Source organism: Camellia sinensis, chromosome 1 (assembly GCF_055761805.1).
Source record: "Camellia sinensis isolate YWXY chromosome 1, ASM5576180v1, whole genome shotgun sequence".
In the NCBI taxonomy this organism is placed as follows: domain Eukaryota; kingdom Viridiplantae; phylum Streptophyta; class Magnoliopsida; order Ericales; family Theaceae; genus Camellia; species Camellia sinensis.
This window is the reverse complement of record NC_138961.1, coordinates 83,097,360-83,123,032: the sequence shown is the minus strand read 5'-3', so window position 1 is coordinate 83,123,032 and position 25,673 is coordinate 83,097,360. Positions and strand designations below refer to the sequence as shown.

At 46.4% G+C, this 25,673-nt stretch overlaps 1 protein-coding gene across 1 annotated transcript in view; it reads left to right on the top strand.

Moving 5' to 3' along the window:
* The first annotated feature begins 268 nt into the window (after positions 1-268).
* The window catches only part of LOC145804819 (uncharacterized), a 44,869-nt gene continuing 19,464 nt past the window's right edge, over positions 269-25,673 (top strand). The window contains exons 1-3 of the mRNA XM_082900015.1: positions 269-858; positions 939-1,037; positions 1,246-1,421. Coding sequence (XP_082756141.1) covers positions 454-858; positions 939-1,037; positions 1,246-1,421 — 680 coding nt within the window. The 5' untranslated portion in view covers positions 269-453. The remainder of the gene's footprint in view (positions 859-938; positions 1,038-1,245; positions 1,422-25,673) is intronic.

Genomic DNA, 25,673 nt, shown 5'->3' with positions numbered 1-25,673 from the left:
TTTTCTCAGCTATGGGTCTATGTATACTTCCCATCATTAGCCCCAGAGTTGGAGGTGGCAGGGGTTCCCATGACCCCATATTCACTGGTGTTCGAGGGCCCGCACCGGCCGAGACCTCGAGAGACCCTCCTTTACCTGCGATAGTACTTTGACACTGTGCGACATTCAGAGGTACCTCAGAGCTTTCAGTTCCTTTCATTTTCATCTTTGATTTGCTCTGTATATTCTCGATTTCTGATTGGTTTATGCATTTATCATCCGCAGATCACATGGCAGCCCTGGGTGTCCCTGGGTGATGGTCTCCGACTTCAGTATACCGGAGGGTCGGATATCTCCCAGTATAGGGTCCTGCTCGAAGGGCCGGTTGGCAGGGCATGGTTTCTGGGGGAACGCTTTCTGCGCCAGGTATAGGGGTATCTTTCTCAGGATCCTCCCGCAGTACCCCCAGTCAGTATGCGGACTGCTGACAGGCTCTCTTACTCGGAGGTAGTCGGCGCCATGCTGGGTAGTGATGCTTTACTATATATTGAGGAGGGGGACTACGCCACTTACCGTCACATATATTTGATGCCTCCATTGACGGGAGCTCGTATCCCGATGATGAGGCCTGCCGGTATGTCATCCTCGGGCCAGGCTCAGGCTCGGGCTGCAGACGCCCCTTCTACTAGCAGGGCTGGTACATCTAGAGGTGGGAGTAGACCAGTTCCTCCGATTCCGTCGACTTATCCTCATCCTGGATGGCCAGATATGCCGACTGAGTTGATGGCGTGGCAGTATGGGGCTATCTCTCCGACCCCGATCCCGCTAGAGCCTCCGATGCCCAGTGATCGATACGCCATTGATCCTGACTCACCGCTGGTATGCTCCACTGTTTTTCATTCATCATTCAGATGTTTAGACATTTTTGTTCACTGATGATTATGAGCTCATATTTGCAGCCACCGCGAGGGTACATGGAGGAGGTGGTTGGACTGGTGGCCACACTCGAGGGCATGGTCCTGCGTAGGGAGGCACAGTTGTCTGTCGCGGGCATTCAGGTACCCTTCAGTTTTCTGGCATTTATCATACTTCTGATGACATGCTGATTTCTACTGCATCGATAGACTACTTGTGTAGAGCACATCTGACACACACCTCACTTGTACACTGTATTTACATGCACCCACTTCACGTAGCCTTTGCTTGTATCTGTATCTGATGTATATATTTGGACTGATGTATTTGAATTGAACTCTTTGTTTTCAGATGCCTTCATGGTCCGGTCAGCCGCAGTCCAGGCCACCTGGGCCTCCTTGGGGAGCTGGGCCATCTGGGCCTTTTCAAGGAGTTGGGTCACCCGGGCCTTTTCAGGGGCGGGGCCATCCTGGCCTTCCCGAGGAGCCGGGCCATCTAGGCCTTTTTGAGGAGCTCGAGGAGGGCCTGTCCGCAGACGCAGGGCTCACGTTGTAGAGGTGGAGCCTGATGAGGAGGAGGAGGAGGCTACCGACCGTCAGTCAGAGACATCTGCTGAGGAGGGGGGCTCCGGTTTTGGTTCGGGGAACAGAGGTGAGGCTGAGGGGGATCCTGAGGATGACAGCTCCGACCCAGATGATGATGATGGCGCAGAGGTTGTCCCGCAGAAGAGGATGAGGAGTGCTTCTCATTCCCGTTCCCGAGGACATTGATGCCACTGTTTCCTGCTTTATTTTTCTTTTTGCTAGTAGTTTGTAGCACTTTGCACATTGTTAGGCAGTTTTATTTTTGTAAAACTTGTACCTTTGTTTGTTGTAAAGCATGATGGAATGAAATAGCTTTTGAAAAGGTGTTTGTATTTTAAACTTTTAGCATCGTATCGCATCAATTTATTTCGCACAAAAATGAAATTGAATGGGAATGTGCATTGTGTAATCACCAAGTCAGGTAGTGAACCGACGTAACAAACTAAGCAACTCAACTTACTAAGATATAACAGAACCTTTAGCAAGTTTACAACTCGATAAACAAAATGCAATAACATTGACAACGCAAATAAACAAGACTTAAACAAAGATTGCTTAAACAGAGCGCAATGACTCGAAAACACGAAACACGTTTGCTCGACAAACAACTCGATAAGCAAAACAACAACTCGATAAACAAAACTACAACTCGATAATCAAAACTCAGCAATAACAGAGTGTACTTCGGACGATCTGGGCACCGGAACGCATCTGAAACGGAGGGAGATGAAGGCCTTTGACTCTCCCGTTGCATGGAAATGCTTGAAACTTCCCCTTGAAGAGTAAAACAGGGCCAAGGAGATACACTGCAGCATTGCCGGCCACCTTTGGGGGCCGGCCGGCCAATTTTGTGGAGAGAGACAGCTGGCCGGCCATTTTTGTAAAAAGTAAATGGTTGGCCAGCCAGAAAAGGTGGCCGGCCGGCCACTTAGTCCTGCAGCCACCTGGTTTTTGACATGTGTCCCCGTGAATAGTGTTTTTCCTTCTATAAAAGCCTCAACTTCGGGAACATTCATTTCATCTTAGTTTTAGACAAAGATGGAGGCGTTTCTCGCGGAAAATCTCACATCTTGGATCTCTTCTCTAGATGGCTCGGAAAAGTTGAATTTCCGGGGTTTCGGCTTGAATGCACTATTTACGCTGAGCCGTACTCCGCTACAGCTTCCTTTTCTCCATGCCGCGGCAAGGTTCTGGAATCCAGTGACGCATGTTTTTAGCTTTGGCGGCCAAGAGATGTGTCCCACTTTCGAAGATTTTCAGGTTTTGATGGAGTCTGAATGCTCTGAAGTGATCTTACCCCAGCTCCGTTTTGGCCATGCTCAGGCTTTAGGGCGGATGTGTGGGCTTACGGCGCATGACGCTCGATCTCTGATCTGCAGTGGGGAACTGGACATCCTCGGCTTGATCCATCGTTTTTCCGACGCCGGTGACCGCAACAACCATTATTGGCAGGGTTTCCGGCAACACGCCCTCTGCTTATGTTTGTTGTCTCACTTTCTGCTTTCCTCGGGCTTCGGCGGGGCTAGCATTCGCCTGATTGAAGTCGCTCAGGGCTTGAGAGAAGGAAAGAGCTGCATTGCCATGACCTTGGCCGAGACACTGATGGGCTTAGATTCTGTCTATCGCCGGGAGGCGACTAGGTTTGCTAGGAGTCCACTGCTGCTGCAGGTAATGTTTCCCACCCGACCTTACATATATATTTGCTCACATCACTCGACCCTCAGGCTCGGTTTTTCTCACAAAACCCTTGTCTTACTTTTCTCTCATTGTACATCTCTCTGTTCTTTATTCTCTCATTTTCCATCCCTCCCCTAGGTATGGTTAATGGACAAGTTGCAGGTTGTGGACTCTTGCCCGGCCTATTCAGCTCGAGGCTACTTCTTTCGGCAGCGCCTAGTCAATGCTCTTGACGAAAGGTGGTGGTTCGATTGGATGTGCAATTTGTCCGCAGACGGCATTGCTTGGCGTTGCCCTTGGCTCAACCTCCCGGCAATGAGCTATAGTATGTCTCGGCTGATTGGGATCCAATTGATTGGTCTAACCCACTGCGTATTCTATTTTCCGTTCCGGTTCCTGCGTCAGTTTGGTCATGATCAGACCTGCCCACCGGAGGGGATTGAGTACCCAGCCGCTTTCCCGGTCCGGGGTGCACAGCTTGCCCGATATGCCACAGCATGGAGGACTAGAGAGCTCCTGGCCCCTGCTTCCACTTTCAGTTGCACTTTGTCCGATGAGTGCTTGGATTGGCTTAATGAGGAGGCACAGGTTGGGCCTAGCTTGGCATCAGATGCTTCGTCCAGCTCTGGGAGGGGACGCAGAGATACTTGATTCAACTATGCCCCAAATTTATTGCTTATTTAGCGTTTTCAAGTTTTCTTTATGAATGTACCAAAAAAGCCACCTCAATTGTAATGCAAGAGCAGGAGAACTCAGTTTTGAAATCAATGAAATTGAAAGTTGTGGTACTGAAAATTTTCCGCTTTTGGTCCAAAAATGGTCTTAGTCGTAAAAAGATTGATTTGAACAAAGTCAACTTTTATTAAAACTTTTCAAAACTATTTTCGATGTGGATCAGAATTGGACACGCCGAAAATCTGTCACTGAGATGCACAACCCCAGATCCCTGCAACTGGAAAGTTGCCCCTAGTCTGAAGAACAATGCGGCATTGCACGGCAACGGAAAGTTGCCCCTTGTCTAAGTAACTTTGCACCGTCGCGGCAACGGAAAGTTGCCCCTAGTCTGAACAGCACTGTACCGGAGATCACGATAAATGCTGATGGATAAAGATGACTGAGATGATCAAAATGGACAGAGTTGATCGGGGAAAAGTTTATGGCTGAACTTCAAGGTGAAGTTGCCTATGTATCCCAAAGATGGGAATCAAGCCTTACGTAGTTCAGGCTGAGGTTCACTTGAGTATTTTCACTCTCCTTTTGCGCTCTAACTTTTTCCAAGGCCGCCCTTTGCGGGTTTTCAACCTTGCGAGCTCAGTTTTTATATTTTCTAATTTTTTGTGCTCTGACTTTTGCCTAGGTCGCCCTTTCGGGTTTTCGGCCTAGCGAGCCTCTCAAGGATAGTATTTCTTCAACTTGTCCATATTGATCGGTTGTGAGAACTCCAAGCCATCTAGATCCATCAGAACCACAGCCCCACCTGACCAGATAGCTTTGATGATGTAAGGACCAGTCCAATTGGGTTTGAACTTGCCCCTTGGGTCGTGGATGGGAGCTCGGTTGTCTTTGAGCACCAAATCTCCCTCTTTCAGATTCCTGGACTTAACCTTCTTGTTGAAAGCCCGGGCAATTCTGCGTTGATAGCCTTGGATGTGGTACAGTGCTTTCAGTCTTCTTTCATCAAAGAGCATGAGTTCCTCGAATCTGTTTTGCTGCCAATCTGCTTCGGCTATCTGGCATTCAGTCAATACTCGTAACGATGGGACCTCAATCTCAATGGGTAGAACAGCCTCCATTCCATAGACCAATGAATATGGAGTTGCTCCAGTAGAAGTTCTGATTGAAGTCCTGTAGCCCCACAGAGCAAATGGCAGCTTGTCTGACCAATCCCGATAGGTTCCCACCATCTTCTGCAGTATATGCTTGATATTCTTGTTAGCGGCCTCAACCGCTCCGTTGGTCTGCGGCCGGTATGTAGATGACTTATGGAAAGCCACATTGTATTTCTCCAACAAGTCTATCACTTCTTTCTTGAAGTGGGAACCATTATCTGAAATTATTTCGTTTGGCACCCCGTAGCGACAGATGATGTTGTTTCTGATGAACTTTGCGACGTGCGACGCCTTCAACACCGCGTATGATTGGGCCTCGACCCACTTTGTAAAATAATCTATCGCTACTAGGATAAACTCATGCCCGTTTGACCCCTTCGGGGTAACAGCTCCGATCACATCAATTCCCCAGACTGAAAAAGGCCATGGCGAAGTCATGTTGTACAGTTTTGACGGCAGGATGTTCATGCGGTTTGCATGAATTTGACACTTGTGGCATCGCCGAACAAAACTAATACAATCCTCCTCCATGGTTGACCAGTAGTAGCCCTGTCTGAGGATCTTTCTGGCCAGCATTACTCCATTCATGTGTGCACCGCACTCCCCCTCATGGATGGCTTCCATCAGGCGTTTCGACTCTTCAGCTTCTACACAGAGCTTATGCATTCCCAGATGACCCCTTTTGTACAGCTTTCCCTCGCAGATGATAAACTGAGCAGCCATTCTTCTGATGGCCCTCTTATCCTTGGCATTTGCCCCTAGTGGATAGGTCTCCTTTTCCAAGAAGTTCCAGATGTCGTAATACCAGGGGTTGCCGTCTTGAACCTCATCTATGGCGGAAATCGACTCGTATGCTGGCGCAAACTTCTGATCAATAATGACTGGACGCATCCGGACTCCGGACGGGATGTCTATCATAGAAGATAGAGTTGCTAATGAATCTGCGAACCTGTTGTTCTCTCTTACGAGGTGGGTGAAATTTAGCTTCTCAAACCGAGGAATTAACAAATCCAAGGTTTGGTGGTAAATTATCATCCTTTCCTCCTTGACTTTCCAATCTCCTTTTGCTTGAGACACAACAAGGTTCGAGTCCCCAATGACGTCCAACCGTCTTACCCCTAGTTCTAGGGCTGCTTCCAGGCCAGCAATACGTGCCTCATACTCTGCTTCATTGATGGAGACTTTGAACTGAAGCTTGAATGCTAAAGGGATACGGGAATCGTCAGGCGCTATCAGCAACACCCCTATCCCATACCCATACTGGTTTGACGCTCCGTCAAAGTACATCGTCCAAGTTTCATCTTCGACGTGCAGAATGGCTTCATCTGGGAATAGATACTCAACCGCTTCATCCCCCTCAACCGGGTGGTCGGCAAGGAACTCCGCTACCGCTCTCCCTTTTACTGACTTGCGCGTTACATACTTCAAATCAAATTCGGAGAGCAACAGCAGCCAACGAGCTAGCCTACCCGTAAGTGCTGGTTTCTCGAAGAGATATTTGACAGGATCCAAACGCGAAACCAACATTACAGAGTGAGCTAACAGGTAGTGCCGCAGCTTCCTGGTTGCCCATACCAAGGCCAAACAAGCCTTCTCCAGCGGTGTATAGCGGGTCTCGTAATCCAGCATCTTTTTGCTCGGATAATAGATGGCTCTTTCCACTTTGTCTTCTGACTCCTGCGCGAGCATGCAGCCCATGGTAGTCTCAGTTACCGAAAGGTACAATATCAACGGTCTCCCCGGCTCTGGTGGTGACAACACGGGTGGGTTCTGTAGCTACTCTTTGATCTGCTCAAAAGCTGCTTGACATCGGCCGTCCCATTGGAATTTCTTTCCTTTCTTCAGGAGACCAAAAAGTGGTTCACAAGTCAAGGTTAATTTAGAAATAAACCGTCTTATGAATTGCACTTTACCCAGAAAGCCTCGCACCTCCTTTTCAGTCCTTGGTGGTGGCATTTCTAAGATGGCCTTGATTTTGGAAGGGTCGACCTCGATGCCCCTTTGTGTAATCAGAAACCCTAGCATCTTCCCTGCTATAACACCAAACGTGCATTTCTGGGGATTCAGTCGCAGCCGAAACTCTTTGATCCTTTGAAAGAATTTTTGTAAGGCGGTGTAGTGGCCCTCTCTTTCTTTGGACTTGACAATCATGTCGTCCACATACACCTCGACCTCTTTATGGATCATATCATGTAATATTGTAGTTGCTGCCCGTTGATACGTAGCTCCAGCATTTTTCAACCCGAATGGCATCACTCTATAACAATATGTACCCCACGGGGTAGTGAACGCAGTCTTCTCCCGGTCTTCGGGTGCCATTACTATCTGATTATAGCCTGAGAAACCATCCATAAACGAAAGCAAGGCGTGTCCTGCCGTGAAATCCACCAATTCATCAATGTGTGGCAAAGGAAAGTCGTCCTTCGGACTGGCCCTATTCAAATCTCTGAAGTCTACACAGACCCGAATTCTGCCATCCTTCTTCGGCACCGGAACAATGTTGGCCAACCAAGTTGGGTATTCAGATACCAGCAGGAACCCTGCGTCAATTTGCTTGGTGACCTCTTCCTTAATTTTGAGAGCCCAGTCCGGGCGGATCCTTCTGAGTTTCTGTTTGACAGGGCGGGCCTCGGGATCAAGAGGGATCCGGTGCTGTACAATCTCAGGATTGATTCCAGGCATGTCTTCGTAGGACCACGCGAAAACATCTTTGAAATCTTTTAATAAAGCGACTAAGCGCTCGCGCTCCTCCGAAGACAACGTGGACCCGATCTGGACCAGCCGCGGGTCCTTCTCAGTACCAACATTCACAGTAGTGATTTCATCCATTAAAGGTTTAACAAATCTTTCCTGCTCTTGATCAATTAACCGTTGCAAAACTGGGGGAATTTCTCCCTCGTTGTTTTCATCAAAATTTTGAAAATCCTGATTTAAGCAATAAATCAAAGGCACAGAAAAATACTCGGAAACCACATCCACATCATTCTCATTAAATATTTCCAAGCCGTCAGATCCCTCTGTTACAACAGACTCAAAAGAAAATGAAAATAACGACCTAGACAGGACTGTGGCATCCGGGTTATCACCCCCAGGAATACCGGACTCAGACTCAGTCGAGCTGGAATCTGATTCCGACACACAAGATTCGGTGGAATCAGATTCCAGCTCACTACCTGACCTGGAGTTGCTAGATAAAAAGCCTTCTTCATATTGCCAGATGAGAGAAGGTGCGATAGATGCATCCAAGATCGGCGCTGGAAAGCCCGCAGCTATTTCATCTCCAATCATAGAAACCGAAGAGTTATCCCCCAAGCACTCTTGGTCGATCGGAGGATCTAAAAGTAGACTCGCCAGTGCTACCCCCATTTCAAGCTCTGTGCTCTCAGGATCCACTGCTTCACACTGCTCAGCCTCAGTTGGTGGGTCTGTCTGCACTTCGGCAACGTCATCCCCAGATAATTGTATGTCGAAGAAGATTTCAAAACCAGGCACGCGCTTCCCCTCCGCGTTTAGCCATGGCTCCGGGAAGCCGCAGAATGGAAAATCTTCCTCCTCCCGGACGAAACGTCCGTTTAGGGTACCCCAGATGGGCCTGTGCATTAACTCAAATGGCTTCCCGGCCTTCTTTGCTCTGGCCCTTCCGGCCATTTCTTTTCCTTTTCTCACCCAGTCTTCTTTGGTGGGCAGATAACCCAGTCCAAAGGCGTGAGGGTTGTGCGGCACTTCGGCCAACACTGAGACGCCCTTCCGGCCGCTTCTCCCTAATCCCATCCCGGGAGTATGTTTTAGCTTGTTCATGAGGTAGATAGATTGAGCACTAACGTACATACCCTCATTCACAGCCATGACATTCTGCACCACTTGAGCCTCGGCCAAAGTGAACCTCGACAAAAACACATCCTCCGTGCCGTGCTCGATCTCCAAGACAGGTGTGGACACTTCCGGCGGCGGGTGGATTGATGAATTCCCGAAAACGATCGCTACCCCTTTCCCATGGGGGTACTTTAGCATCTGATGTAGAGTGGAAGAGACTGCTTTGACCTGGTGCAACCACGGTCGCCCCAAAAGTAGGTTAAAGGTTGCGGGAACGTCCAAGATATGAAATTCGATGTTGTGTTGTCCTGGACCAACCTTGGTTTGAATTTTAACAGTCCCCATCACTTCTCTGCTGGTATTGTCGTATGCTCTGATCACTTGGGTGGTTGGGACGAAGTCCACGGGTTTCAACCCGATTGCATATGCCGTTCTGGTTGGGCAGACATTAATCGCAGACCCGGTATCAACAAGTACCACCGGTATCCACTTATCTCTACATTCCACAGAAATATAGAGAGGTTTGTTATGACTTGTGCCCTCAGGCGGTAGCTCCTTGTCCGAAAAGGTTAATGCCGGGGAACCTCCTCCCGGAAAAACCAGCCCAACCAGCTGTTCAGGCGTGGTGTCTATGGAGAGTTTGGACTTGTCCATAGCAGATAGGACAGCTTCTCTGTGTACTCGTGATGCCATTAGTAGTCCCCAGATGGAGATGTCTGCTTGTATCTTTTTTAACTATTTCAGCAGAGCTTCATCTTCAATCTGCTTCTCCTTCTGTTTCTCCGCTTCTCTATCCTTCCCGAATGCCTCGGGTTGGTCCAGGTGTGGGGGTTTGAAGTACCGCCCACTTCTCGTCATGTGGTCAACCTCATCGAGGTACCAAGTGTCATCCGGTTGATTATTCCCCTAGTCTTCATCCGTGTGGGCAAGACATAAGTCATCGTCTTCCCACCACATTCCATCGGCAGCCAACAGACACCTGTCTGGCTCCGGTTTAGTTGTACTCGCAGTATTCCCTGTCCACATGCTCGCAGCATTCTCTATCCTCGTGCACACAGCACTTTTAGTCCCCTCAGGGGCTTTAGCTTTCCTAATTCTCTCAGCCTCCTCGAACTTTTCTCGTTCCAGCTGCATCAGTACAGCTGTTTGTTCAACATTTCTTGTATCCATAATGCCCATGTCTCGAGCGGAATTCTTAGCACCGGCGCTCTCCGGCGATACAACTTGATTTTCGGCCATTCCGGCCACAATTGATACTTCTGCCCCTGCCGGGCTCTGTTCTGGTTGGGCTTCCCCCACTGCATCTGGTTGATCCTCGAGCCATCCAGTGGCCTCCGCTGATCCCTCATAATCGTACCAATTGATTGACGCATCCCCCAGTTCCTGGTCATCGAGAAATTGCAGGTTGGCAAAGTCCTCCTCTAAGGCTGTCAGATCATCTGCCCATAGCCCAGATCCATCCCCCCGGATCATGCATAGCTCTCCTGTCTCTGGCAATTCTATACTTAGCCCAATTCGGCTCGTTGATAGGATCTACTTGCTTGGATCATAGGCTCCCCCAGCAAAACTCTGTCCAGTCCCAGATTCAACAATCTCATTCTCTCCCAAAATCTGCCCTGCCCTGTCTTCGACGGTCACCACCATCGGTTCTGGTTGGGTTTTGGAGATGTCCACCATGCACAAGAAGTCAGTGCAATCGGGGAGGAGCACCTCCGGCTTGGGTAGGTGGGTGGGCGTAATATAGATGCTAGGATCGTAAGATGCGACCCCAGTCTGGATAAAATTAATTCTTTTGGGAGGGGGAGGTTGGTTATGTGGTGGGAGAGGGTTGGTTGTGACATTGGGTTTATTAGGAGGCGCGATCACCTGTTTGTCAATAAGATCTTGGATCTCATGACGCAATCTGTAACAACGGTCGGTGTCATGACCGTGTTGTTGGTGATATGCGCAGTACTTTGCTGGGTCATAAGAGGGGGGGAGTGGATTCGGTAATGGCTTTGGCTCCAGGGGTTTTAAATGATTTTTTCTGATCAATATTCCCAGAACTTTGGTCAGGGGCATATATAGTGGGGTAAAGGTTCTTTGGCCTCGCGGTTGGAATCTGTTGGTTTGTGTGTTGCTTCCGGACGCGCCGGAGAAGGGTGTGGCAGTCATGGGCCTTGGAGGGGGAGGGGGAGTGGTGGTGACCATACTAACTTCCGAGGCTCTCGTATTTGCAGCGCCACTCGGGCCCGCATTGTTGTTACGGTTGAAGGTCCTCCTCGGTTGTTCCTTGTCGTGGTCAAACAGACCTTGTTTCATTGCGTCTTCGATTTGCACCCCCATCTCATGTAAATCTGCGAAAGTAGGAAAGGGGACTACGATCATTCTCTGCATCAACTTTGGGTGGAGATTGCGCACAATCATCCAGATTTGATCTTTGTCAGTGGGCCTTAAGGTCATCATTGACGCCTTTGCCCTCCATCGGATCACAAAGTCCGAGAAAGTTTCCTTGGGCTCTTGCCTTGTCGTTTCGAGATCACGAGTTGTGATCTCGATCTGAGTGTTGTATGAATATTGCGTGACAAAGGCCTCAGCCATCTCATCCCAATTCTTCTTCACTTCATCTTGTAACTTTGCGTACCAGTGGGCGGCCACACCCGACAGGGTTCGGCCGAATAGTGAAAGCTTCTGTGGTCGTGTTAGGCCCATTGGCCGCAAGATGTCTGCGAACAGTCGGAGATGGACCATGGGGTCGCCGGTCCCGTCAAAGCGGTCGATTTGTGGCATTTTGAACCTATCGGGGAGTGTTACGGCCTCCTCAGTATATCCGTCTTCGATATCCGGCATAGCCTTGACCCCTTGGGATTTCTTGAAGAGCTTCTCTAGTTTGCTCAATTTCAGAGCTGTATGATCAACCTCGACCTCGAAGGGAGAGTCCGGGTGATTGGATGTATGGACCTTGGACAATTGTGGCGGAAGCGGGGGTGGAGCTGGCCCCGTTGGAAGATTCGTGTCCTCTTGCGGGTTCTGGATAGTCGGTACAGTATTCTGGGTGTTTGGTGGAGCGTTCTGAACAGCAGGTGTCTGCTCAGGTAATGGAGCCCTCGCCGGAGGAGGAATTTGTTGTGAAGCAGATGCTGTATTCTGTTGTTGCAGTCTGGTAATCAGCTCAGCCTGCTGGGTCATAATCTCAGTTTGTTGCTTAGCGAGTTCATCTCGGCGAACGGCATCCTGCTGCATGGCCCGCATGGTTTCTTGCATTTGGCGCATCATCTCCTCAACTCCTGTTGGTGCCGTCATACTGTTTCGATTTGTCTGAACTACTGGCAGATCTGTCTGAATGGGGATCTCAATCCAACTGTCCACTGATGGGGGAAACCACTGTTCTGGTGATCTCTGTTCAGATACACTGCGCTTTTTCTGCTTTCTTCTAGTAACAGGGGGTAGAGAATGGAACACTGGCTGTCCGTCGATTAGATCCTCAGATCGATGGAGTCAACGTCCTCGTGTCCAAAGTGCTTGGGGAATGCCTGCTGGGTTGGAAGCAATTCTGCTAAAAACTGACCTAGCAAAAGATAAATAAAGCGAAAAGGAAATAAATAAACAGATAAACGGGCAGCATAACAGCTTAAAATAAAATGCATGACACACAATCGGGCATAACAACACACAGTCAATAAGTTGAATACACACTGTCCTCAAACACTGATTATTATCCCTGTATCACTGTCTCCTAAAACAGGATCTGATATCCGCAGATAACTAATCCTCAAACACTGGCTGATGCCCGCAGGCCTGATACTGACAATACTGAACTGATGCCCGCAGGCTTGATACCCAAACTCATATACTGAACTGATGCCCGCAGGCTTGGTACTGACAATACTGAACTGATGCCCGCAGGCTTGATACCCAAACTCATATACTGATACATGCATTCCTGTAGAGACGCACTCTAAAGCACATAACAGATAAGTGAGAGCCAAAACACCCCTATGTTGGGGTAGGGTTTCCCTGTCCTATTTTGTCAGGAGCTAGGGTTTCACTACGCACGCAGCGGTTTCAAACAACCTATAAACGGGTGAGCAACCTGTCCTAATTTGGAATGGTCACTATGGATCCGAATATGCACTAGGTCGAATGGTCAAATAGGGTGCCTTGGTAAAATCGGGGTTTGTGTTCCCATACTGGCAGAGCCCACAACCGGTCAGCCTTATGGTCATGCCTTGACAAGACAAGCCTCCGGCAAACCGTTCAGGAATAGCAGATGGCAAACACGGTGTCCTAGGCGCACCAATGCAAATGCAATGCAAAGAATCACACAAGTGTAGTAAAAAACAGATATCATGAGTTCGAGTCAAGTTCTCTAAATCCCCAGCAGAGTCGCCAGAAACTGTAGCAAGCCCGCGGGGGACCTCGCCATAGCTCGGACTCGACTTTCGTAGTCACAGTTCTAAGTCTGAACCAAAGAGTCCAAATCCGACAAATCGTTTTGAGAAAACTGATTTTTTGAAAGAAGTGCCAAACATGGACTGCTTTTCCAGATACAGAGTCGCCACCTAAATATTTTATTTTTGGGAAATTTAGGAAACCCTGACTCGGTGCCAAAAGGCCACGTGTTCGTCATCACCAAAGTTGCCTCGGCTCGGGAACTTGGGTACGATTGGGGAAGGTCACTTCGTGAACACCCCCGCTCGCCCGATCAAAGATCGGCCTCTACTAACCGTGATATCTATTTTTGAAGACATTGTGAGTTGTTATTCCGGTTATTAGCCTAGGTTACTATGTGATGCACGCAGCATATAAGTATAGACTGGGTCGCCCGAATTGGAACAAAACATTTCATGCTTGTTTTTGAAAATGGTTTGCTACCCGCAGGTAGGCTTGAAACACTTGATGATTTATTCCAATTCAGATAACCCAACCTTCACCCACAGGCATTCAGGCAGTTATATCATATAAGCACATAGCCTCATGGTAAGCATGCTATTCATGGCAGTCACTCACACGCATGCAAGGATGCTAAAGCATAAAACTTACCGGGTACTCCAAGCCAAAATAGAAACTTCATTAGAAATCATGCATGATCCTAATTATACAGAAATGCCTAATGCAACACATGCAAAGATGCAACTATAGCAGGCTCGGCTATTCTAAACATGGCGTATGGAATGCTACAACTAACATGTATTCAATTCGGAATTGAAAGTACAATGCAGTTAGTATGATGCGTTGAGCCCGGTGCATGCAATACAGATGAATGAATGCAAACATGCTGTCATACTGTATGCTAATTGAAATATGCCCTAATCTAACCATCAAAAGCGGATAAATAAAAGGGAGAAAGATGTGGGGTTGGAAGACATACAACACACACACGCACACTTATTACAGTTGTGCCCTCGTGCAGAGGGTCCGAATAAATAATACAGTCCAAATATGAAAGAATAGTACAGTCCGAAAAAAATATACAAATTCCTAATTAATTAATGAATTAACTAAGAAAGCAAATAAAACTGGCGTGCAAGCCAGGGACTGCCTTGCTTCTGATGGATGATGCATGTCCGGGCTGTCTTGCGCGGAAATCCACCGGAATGCCCCAATTAGCCTCTGTTTACACCTGTTCTTGAAATGCGTGCCAAGCCCCAAAAAGTTGCTGATTCTTCGTTTTGCTGCAATAGAGAGCAGGAAAGGGGCATAGCAATGTATTTGCACAGATATATGCATGTCTCGATCCTCGTGCCACCAATCACGCATACCGAGGCATGATGGCCGAGGAGTCGAAATGCACAACTCAATATAGGATGAATGCACACGAAACTACAGCTAAAACCTAACTCCATCATGGTAATCCGGAGTGTCGGTGACTGGGGAATTGAGACACATTCCGTCACTCGGAGTACGAAATGCACCTCGTTTCCCGTGCCCGGGCTAACTCCTATCCCGAATACGATGCAATATGCATGACATGCATGAAATGCGACTAAGATACAATCCTAACATACACCATGCTATGAAAGTAAGATGCCTCGAAGTGCGTGCTCACAGGCACGCAAACCGAGAAAATGACAGAATGCAATCTAAGATACAACCTAGTATGCACAATGCTGCAAAAATGAGATGTCTCGAAATGCGTGCACACAGGCACGCAAACCGAGGCGATGGTATATGCAATGCAAGTGACTAAAATGGCATGGAAAATGTAACATGGACTTACACTAACATGAGAGAGCCTCAGCCACACTCACATAAGAAACCGGTAGATGAAAATGAAGTGCCTCGAAGTGCGTGCACACAGGCACGCAAACCGAGGCAATGGCATATGCAATGCAATATGGCAAAAATGGCATATAGAATGCAACATGGACTTATACTAACATGAGAGAGCCTCAGCCACACTCACATAAGAGGCCAGCAGATGAAAATGAAGTGCCTCGAAGTGCGTGCACACGGGCACGCAAACCGAGGCAATGGCATACACAATGCGAATGACATGAAAACATGATATGGGCTTATACCAACATGAGTGAGCCTCAGCCACACTCACATAGGATGCCGGCGGATAAAAATGAAGTGCCTCGAAATGCGTGCACGCGGGCACGCAAACCAAGGCGATGGCAAAATGCGATGTAATCACATGAAAACATGATATGGGCTTATACCAACATGAGTGAGCCTCAGCCACACTCACATAGGATGTCGGCGGATAAAAATGAAGTGTCTCGAAATGCGTGCACACGGGCACGCAAACCGAGGCGATGGCAGAATGCGATGTAATGACATGAAAACATGATATGGGCTTATACCAACATGAGTGAGCCTCAGCCACACTCACATAGGATGCCGGCGGATAAAAATGAAGTGCCTCGAAATGTGTGCACACGGGCACGCAAACCGAGGCGATGGCAGAATGCGATGTAATGACATGAAAACATGATATGGGCTTATACCAACATGAGTGAGCCTCAGCCACACTCACATAGGATGCCGGCGGATAAAAATGAAGTGCCTCGAAATGCGTGCACGCGGGCACACAAACCGAGGCGATGGCAGAATGCGATGTAATGACATGAAATGGATAGCAATCATTCTAATGGGATTTCAGCACTAAAATATGGGGGAAAACAGTCCTGAAATGAGGCGAAATGACACCAAATGCATGGAATTGTCCCGAAATGCGAATTTAGGCACCCGAAATGGCCTATAGCTATGCCAAACATGCACAATATGGACATGCAATGCAAAGACAGAAGCTAGGCAGTCCCAAAAAAGGCACTTTCACAGTTATAAACATGGCCAAACAGCAAGCATAGGTATGGCAAAAATGGCATGCAAGAATAGGGGCCAAAAGAGGGGTAATGAAGCAAGTGATATAAGCAAAACCCAAACTGAAAAATTTCCTTCTACAACATTGAAGAGGGACTAAAAATACGAATATTTACAGTATATGGCAAGCTTCGAATCAATATACAAACATGATAAAAATGCAATGCAAAATGAGGCTCAAAAATGGCTATAACATGAAGTATGCAAAATATTCACCAAACAGCCAAAGACCCTTAATAAAACATGTAGAATGGGCCAAAATAGGACTATTTCCAGAACTGTAAAATGGCCAAAAACAAAAGCATGATAGGCTAACTAAACATGCAAGAATGGGGAATAAAAGAGAGATATAACATGAAGTGACATATGGACGTCCCAAACCATGAAAGGACCCAAATGAAACATGAAGAATGGACCAAAATAAGCACTTTTTCAGAACTGTAAAATGGCCAAAAACAAAAGCATGGTAGGCTGCCATTGCATGCAAAAATGGGACCAAAAGGGGAGTATAAAGGTAAGTACAACATGGAAGTCCCAAATGGTGTTGAGCCCTTCTTCAATATTGAAGAGGGGCTCAAAATAAGCCTAATATCAGTTTACAACATGCTCAAAAACAGATTACTCATGGGCCAAAAATAGCATGCAAGATTATGACATATAAGAGGATCAATGAAGCAAGTGTATCATGGAGGGCTCAACCCTATTTGAGCCCTTAGTGAAAAGTGAAGATGAGCTCAAAAGAGGGCCACTTTCAGTTAGGGCCGGAGCTTGAAACAAAAAGCATGTGAGGCTTACAAATAGATCAAGAAAAAGGGTCAAAGAGGAGAAATGTTACTCACCCTTGAAGACTAAAGCTTTTGTTGCTTCTTGGATCAATTTGCAGCTCCTTTAGCCTTTGAGGAGCCTTCCTTATTGCTGGAAATGAAGTGGTGATGGTAGAGCTTGGTGGTGTAGAAGAAATGGTGCTTAGGGACTTAGAAATTTTCAAGGAAATGAGAGGTATAGAGAGGGATTTGTGTATGGAAGCTTGAAGAACAATTTTTCTAACCCCTACAAGTGAAGCCACCAGCTGGTTATAAGGGCCAAAAAGGGGGTGTAAAGGTGGGGGAAAAGGAGACAAACTTTCCCCCACAAAATATCCCCCGGATAAAGATATTTTCTGGGGGATAAAGCTCCACAGCTGTAAAGTGCACAGTGCAAGGAACTCGGCCGGCCAGTTACTTTTGCTCCAGGTGGCCGGCCGGCCACACCCCCTAGCCGGCCGGCTAGGGGTCAAAAGGGTCAATCTGATTTAGTGGCCGGCCACCAACTGATGGTGTCCTCCTATCTGTGTACAACACAACCCTGTGGTTAAAAGTCCAAGAAAGTGGGTCCAAGGGGTTCAACATTAGCCCGGAAAGAGGGGTTCAAAAGGGTCAAGCAAGATTAGTGGCCGGCCACCATTTTTTAGGGTCCTCTCATGTGTGTACATCACAAATATGTGGTTCAAAGTTCGAGAAAATGGGCCCAAGGTGTTCAACATTAGCCCGGAAGGAGGGGGTCAAAAGGGTCAAGTAACATTAATGGCTGGCCACCACTTTTTAGGATCCTCCCATGTGTGTACATCACAAATATGTGGTTCAAAGTTCGAGAAAATGGGCCCAAGGTGTTCATTAGCCCGGAAGTGTGAAAAACGGGCGCCGGAGGGCGTCGGAAGATGTATAACTGGTTGCTGCAACAATTGCTGGCTTCCCACCCTTCAGTGACCTCCCCGGTGATAAAACAGAGGTACCTGCCAAAAATGAACGAAAACCGTTGCAAAATGAATGTTCGGGGGCCAAAACGCGCAGTTCGGGGTCCCGAAAATGGGCTGTTAAGCACCGAAAGTGGTGTTCGGCCACGAAGTGGGTTTCTTAGCCCCCAGTGTCCCTCAATAGGGAGTATAAAGGAAGTATGCCAAAAATTAGAACAAACGGAGATGGTTAGGCGGTCCCGAACCGAGGCACACGGCCAACGGTCCCGAAAAATCGGAAACCGGACTCCGAAATGAGAAAAATGGCCTACGGCCACCAAATGTAGCCTACGGACATTGAGAGATGGTCTACGGGACCTCTCCTTTCCCTCAAGAAAAGAAACAAAGAAAACCGAGCCTGGTTCGCAAACCGAGGCAAGGTACAAAAGAGGGTTCGGAAGTCCAGAGGCAGTGCTCACGGCCGTGACTCTGAAACTTCTGAACGAGCACATTATGCACCATCACCAAGCGCTCAATCAGTGACGTCTGAGTCTTAGTGTCGGTCAAAAATGGGGTGTCTACAGCAGTAATTCTAGGGGTCTATTTAGTCTAGATGCAAATGTACATGTCACAAATGAGTGTGTTGATCAAGAATCAATTAATACAAAGGCATCCTGGTTACATATTGAAATAGTACCTGAGACAACGGCATTGGCATTCCGTGTATCGCCCGGAACGAGTGCAAAAACTCTCCCTTGTCTCACCGTATCCCCAGTAGTAGCAGATCTCAAAGTGTTTCCCGGCTTTGGGATCGATGCAGTGGAGCTAGCAGCTATCTTCCCACTATTCTGATTACAATCTCGGGCTATATGCCCTTGTTTCCCACACTTAAAACAGGCTCCCGATGCACGGTAACAGACTCCACGGTGCCTTTTGCTACAAGTGTTGCACATGGGAGCTGTGTCTCGGGAAGAACTTGAAGTAGTTGAGGAGCCCGTGTTTTGCTTTTTCAGAAATTTCTTTTTCGAAAAGAAGCCTTGTCTTTTGTTGCCTTTCCATTCGGTTGTTGGCTTAGCTTGTCTAGCTATGTTAGCCTCTGATATGATGGCCCGGTCAAGCACCCCGATGTAGGTCTCCAACTTCAGGACATTCACTCTCTCTAGGATGTCACTTCGGAGCCCACCTTCAAAATGCCTTGCCTTCTTATAATCAGTGTCAATTACGTGTGGTGCGAACCTGGCCAACTCAGTAAATTTGGCCTCATACTCAGCGACAGTCATGCTGTCTTGCTTGAGTTCCATGAACTCTGCCACTTTTCTATCCCGAACACACTGCGGGAAGTACTTGTCATAGAAGATTTCCAAAAATTTCGCCCAATCAACATCTCTGTGGTTTTCCCTCATCAACATCCACCATCTCCTCGCTTCGTCTTCTAGCATAAAGGTGGCTAGAAGCACTTTCTGTGTATCCGAGCACGGAAACACCTCAAACAGTTTCTCGATCCCAAGAACCCAAGCCTCAGCTTTCAAAGGATCCAGTCCACCATGGAACTGTGGTGGTTTCATTTTCTTGAATTCCTTGGTGAGAGCTATTATCCGGTCATCATTTTGATTATTCGGCACAGGTGGTGCCGGAGGTGGAGGTGGCGGATGTGGTTGCTGCCACTGTTGTTGCCACTCCTGTTGCTGTCTCAAAGCTTCTGCCATTTCTTGGATCAGTCTGTCCACTCTGTCCAGTCTGGCAGTAGAGGATTCCTCTAACTCATCACCTCTGGTTCTCACCATCTGATTAAACTTGCATTATATTTCATACAAAAGGTACACAAGTATGCATACACTAAGAAGCACATATTTCCAGATGATTTGCAATGCAAGTAGTTCACAACTTACACATATAATTATTTCTAACAAAACATTTAAGCATAGTCCAAACTCGTATCTATCACATGAATGCATCCTAGATCTTATCTAGACGCTTATTGCTCTATTTGGACAAGTGTGTGAGTTATTAACTCGTGCTCTGATACCACTCTGTCATGACCCGAACCCGCCCCTATGGGTTAAGGACATAACCGGCCAGCAATCTTGAGATTACCTACGGCCTCAGACCAAAACAGACATAACTCGTCAGAGTAAAGGGGCCAAACGGAAGCAATCAATAAAAATTTTGTCCATAGAGCCGTGCTTATATGCACATCAAACAAACCATACTCAGATACGTTAATAACCCACATCAAAAGTACAGTTCCACGAAATTCATTACAGACAGGATCAACCAAAACGAGTCAACCTATGACAGACTATTTACAGATATACATAAAGTCCTTGCCGGCAAAACAAAATATAATTACATAGCAAAAGGCAAAGGTAGGTCTCAAGAGTGAGACGCAAGGCTGACTTCCTCAAAACTTGGATTTTTCCTAGCAGACTTCACTGGGGCTAGGTTTGGACTTCCTTTGGCTCACCTACAAACACATGAATGAGCATGAGCGATAGCCCAGTGAATAATATCAAATGCAGAAATTACATAACAATGTAAAACAACATGTTCCAAACGGCCTTTGGCCCAACTCACATTTCTACTTAACATATATATATATACTTATACACAATTTAGATCAAGTAACTGTAATTCCAACATACTGGCCTTTGGCCCATTTAGGTTTCCCTTCTTGTCAAAACGGCCTTCGGCCCATTTATTTATGTCAAAACGGCCTTCGGCCCGTCCATTTATGTCAAAACGGCCTTTGGCCCACTCGTTCATGTCAAAACGGCCTTCGGCCTACTCATTCATGTCAAAACGACCTTTGGTCCATTCATTTACATCAAAATGACCTTCGGTCCATTCACTTATATCAAAACGACCTTTGGTCCATTCATTCGCATCAAAACGACCTTTGGTCCATTCACTTATATCAAAACGACCTTTGGTCCATTCATTTATATCAAAACGACCTTTGGTCCATTCATTCGCTCATGGCAGACTTTTGTCCACAACCCCAATTAACAACTCATAAGGTTTATAGGGAATAAACAATTGGTCATTGACAAGTTTTCAAATATTGATATTACTCACAGTGGTCAGCTTGTGGATTCGCCCTGGAGCTTGACCCTACACATTCCATGCACACAAAATGGTCATTAGCAATTCAATCCGTTCCTTAATACACATATTCCTCTTTAGGCTTTATTCTTATCTCATTAACTCATTTATAATGTTTAACACACGCCTAAGAGTGATTACAAGTGAAAGAGAACGGAAAACGAAACACAGAACGCATGAACAAAATTCTAGAAATTAGGGTCCCCGCTCGAGCGTCAATTTACCCGCTCGAGCGGACCCTCAAGGCCTGCAAAAGTACTGGTTGCATGAAAAATACGCTCGAGCGGAATTACAACATATTGAAGCTCAATTTCATAATTTATTTACATGCATGGCTCATTTTCCACCAACTCATTACCAATGTAACCATTTCATGCATTCAAAGCTTCTACTTCCATGGATTGTACATGCATGTGACATATAACCTTCATCCTCATCTCATATGATGAAGAGATGGTCAAATACATGGATTTCAACCAAAATTGCAACATGAGTCATGTAATTCAAGCTCAAATATGCAAATTCAAAACAATACATACATGCATGCATATATAGTCTTCAAATTCATCAAAACCAACTCCTTCCATGTTCTTTAACATCCTTTCAACTTTGAACTTACAAATTACAAACAAGAGTCCATGAATTCACTTACCTAAGAGCTTCAACACTCAAGCTCTAGCCAAATCTTGAGCTAGATCTTCAAATTCCCAAGTCTTGAGCCCAAATTACACAAGTCTCTCCCTTTCTCTCTCTACAACCGGCCCTCTCTTCTCTTCTTTGAGTTTAATATCAGTCAAAATGAGGCTAGAGAGGGAGAGATTGAGTGTTTAAAGCTTGACAACAAAATCCACTAAGGCCAAGATTATAATAATAAAGTAGTTGGGCTCTAATTCATCAATTTAATCGGTTTAATCTAACCCGAATCAATTTTCAATTAAATTTCACCGTAGGCTCTAAAAATTATGCCAATCACAATGGCGTAATCAATTTCAGGTTCTGTGGCCGATAAGGCCTCCAATTTAATTTCCGAAGCGGTAAAATCAAACAGATATTCCTACGGTGAACAGATAGAAATTCAAAACCACATATTTTCACATAATGGCATACAAAACCATAACAAACACATAATCGTATACACATTAAGGACCAATTAGCATAATACAGAACAGGGGTGTCACACAAGGCGCGCGAGCCGAGACCTCCGGGAACTCCAAACGAACACAAACATGGATAATCACCGAGTGTTCAAACAGTGATGTCCAAGTCTTGAGGACAGTCAAAAATGGGGTGTCTACAGTTGCCCCTCTTTGACAGAACTCGAAAGTCATAACAATGACGGGAGTGAATGTCAAAGCCCAGAGACGACCCATTTTTGACAAGGCCGAAGACTCAGACAAACATGCAAGACAAATAAGGTATGCGCCCGCAGGCAGGGGCAAAATGCAAGACAATGCACAGAGCCGAGCACAACTTATGATCATGCAAAGAAAGCTGTAATGAAGCACACATGCGACAGTTTTAAGCTAGCGTATACCGAACTACACTACAATGCAGAAAGGATGTAAGAGAATTATGCAATTCTCAATACGTCTCACTCGGAGGATACAATACCTGTGCGGCTCGTCTGGTTGCACCAGCCTTAAATGAACCGTACATACAATATCGTGCCTGAAAAGAAAACAAACTTAACAGGTACAATATTGTTAGCAACATGCATAACAATGCAGAAACGGATGCAAAATGATATGCAATATATACAAAACAATGTATAAATAATGCAAATGAAGATGCAATGCAATTGAAACAATGCAAACTATATGCAAAGCAATTGAATCACGATCCAATCACGAGTGGTTCGGGACCACACCTATGTCAAATAGATTGATGGAGGTAACAAGTCTATCTACCATAGAACGGTCAACTGAACTATGAGCATTGTAGACAGACACAAGAACAAGTATTGGGGGGGATTGACATAAGTGGGGAAACAACCCGCTGGAGAAAGGACAATGATCCTAATGCCGGATGCAAAAATTACACTACAATGTAATATATATATATGGATATGCTGGGGAGATGAAATGGATATGGCACGCGGGCCAAACCAAATCTTGCCTAGGTAAAGCATGTACGCATACAAGCCACGACTAACATAGAACGGTCAACTGAACTATGCTTCGACACGAGAAGTATGGGCACATACCAGACCAAGCTCAACATGGAAAGGCGCAAGCCATAGATGAAAGGTGATGTAATGAATGCATGCGATCTACGATGCAATGGAAATGGATGTAATGGATATGGCACGCGGGCCAAACCAAATCTTGCCTAGGAAAGGCACGTACGCATACGAGCCATGTCTAACACAGAAAAGGTGCCGCAACCCTCAAACCAACATACCAGCGTGGAATAGGCGCGTACACATGCAGAACTGTGTTTTACGTGAAAAGTAAGGGCACATACTAGACCAAGCTCAACATGGAAAGGCGCGAGCCATAGATGGAAGGTGATGCAATGCATGTATGCAAACTACGATACAATGGATATGGCACGCTGGCCAAACCAAATTTTGCCTAGGAAAGGCATGTACACAAACAAGCCGCGGCTAACATAGAACGGTCCACTGAACTATGCTTTGACACGAGAAGTATGGGCACATACCAAACCAAGCTCAATCATGGAAAGGCGCGAGCCATAGGTGGAGGTGATGCAATGAATGCATGCAAACTACCATGCAATATTTACAAATATGCAATGGAATGGATATTTACAAAATGCATGACAATGCAGTATGATGCGATCTACGGGGGAAAATGTAATGGATGCATGCAAGCTACAATGGAAATGCATGACAATGCACTATGATGCAACGGCTATGATTGCAACTTTCCCTATCTTACCAACAGGGCGATATACTAGGTTGGTTCAGTATCCAGAACTGAGGCGCCGACATGCTGCCTCAATCTATGGGGCTTCCATACAGATTTCAAGCCGAGGATACACCCCTGGGTATTTAAACCAGACTTTAGCCTCGGAACTCCCGAACCTTTGCATTCTAGGCATAAGCCGTTCGAACTCTAGTTTCCACCGTCCCCGTTGGTCCTCTAGGAACTCACCGCAAACATAGGCAGGTGGCTTTACCAGACCACCGAAAGTCGTTCGGGCACGACAAACACCAAAGGAATTGCACCTTCAGAGGATTTAGGGTCTCCTAGGCCGTGGATACCTGCGCGGTTCGTCTGGTCGCTCCAGCCTCAAATGAACCGTACATACAATATCGCGCCTGAAAAGAGAACAAACTTAACAGGTACAATGTTGTTAGCAATATGCATGACAATGCAAATGAACTGCACACATCAATGTGCCGAAGGTTTTGCACCTCCCAAGGATTTAAGGTCTCCTAGACCGTGCGTGTTTAAGGTCTCGCTAGACCAGCGCGCGTGTTTAAGGTCTCGCTAGACCGCGTAAACATGCATAACAATGCAAGAATGAGGCACGCATGCTAATGCTAATGACGACACACATACCAGGGAAAATGTGACACGCATGCCAATGAAAATGAAGCATGGTGCAAGATGATACAAATGAGACACGCGTGCCTCATAAGATGCAAAATGATACAAGTGTGACACGTATGCCACACGGAATGCAAAATGAAACAAATGAGACACGCGTGCCTCATAAGATGCAAAATGATACAAGTGTGACACGTATGCCACACAGAATGCAAAATGAAACAAATGAGACACGCGTGCCTCATAAGATGCAAAATGATACAAGTGTGACACGTATGCCACACGGAATGCAAAATTTTGAAAATTGGACTTATACGCTACGCGAAGCCGGTTTATATTCAAAACAATGTAATGTACTAACAAGTACAAGTAAGGTGCGCAAGATAGCGCGATAAGATACATGCAAGATGCAAGTAAGGTGCACAAAACAGTGCGATGCGGTGCGCAAAATAGCGCGAGTGATTTTAAAATGCACAAAACAGTGCGATTGATTTGCAATGCACAAAACAGTGCGATGCGCAAGAAAGCGCGAGTGATTTTGAAATGCACAAAACAGTGCGATGCGCTAAACAGCGCGATTGATTTTGAAATGCACAAAACAGTGCGATGCGCTAAACAGCGCGAGTGATTTAAAAATGCACAAAACAGTGCGACTGAGGTGCATAAAATAGCGCGATACGTTAGACAACGCGAGTGCACAAGACAGTGCGATTGATTTTGAAATGCACAAAACAGTGCGATGCGCTAAACAGCGCGAGTGATTTTTGGAATGCACAAAACAGTGCGATTGAGATACAAAGTGTAAATGCACAAGATAGTGCGAGTGAATGCATGTTCTATGCAAACGAGGCGCACAGGCCGATGAAAATGACACAAAATGAAACACGCATGCCCCATAGGATGCCAAATGATATAAATGAGACACGCATGCCTCACAAGATGCAAAATGATGCTCAGTGCGACACGTATGCCACACGGAATGTAAAACGATGCTAAGTGTGACACGCATGCCACACGAAATGTAAAATGATGCCAAGTGTGACACGCGTGCCACACGGAATGTAAATGGACTTAAATGCGTAACAACGCACATGTTTCGGAATGCATGACAATGCATGAAATAAAAATGCAATGACAATGCATGAGAGATGTGCATGATAATGCAAGGGGTGCGTGTTACGATGCATGTAGTATGTGCATAACAATGCAACTGTGAGGCGCATGACAGCGCGATGTAATG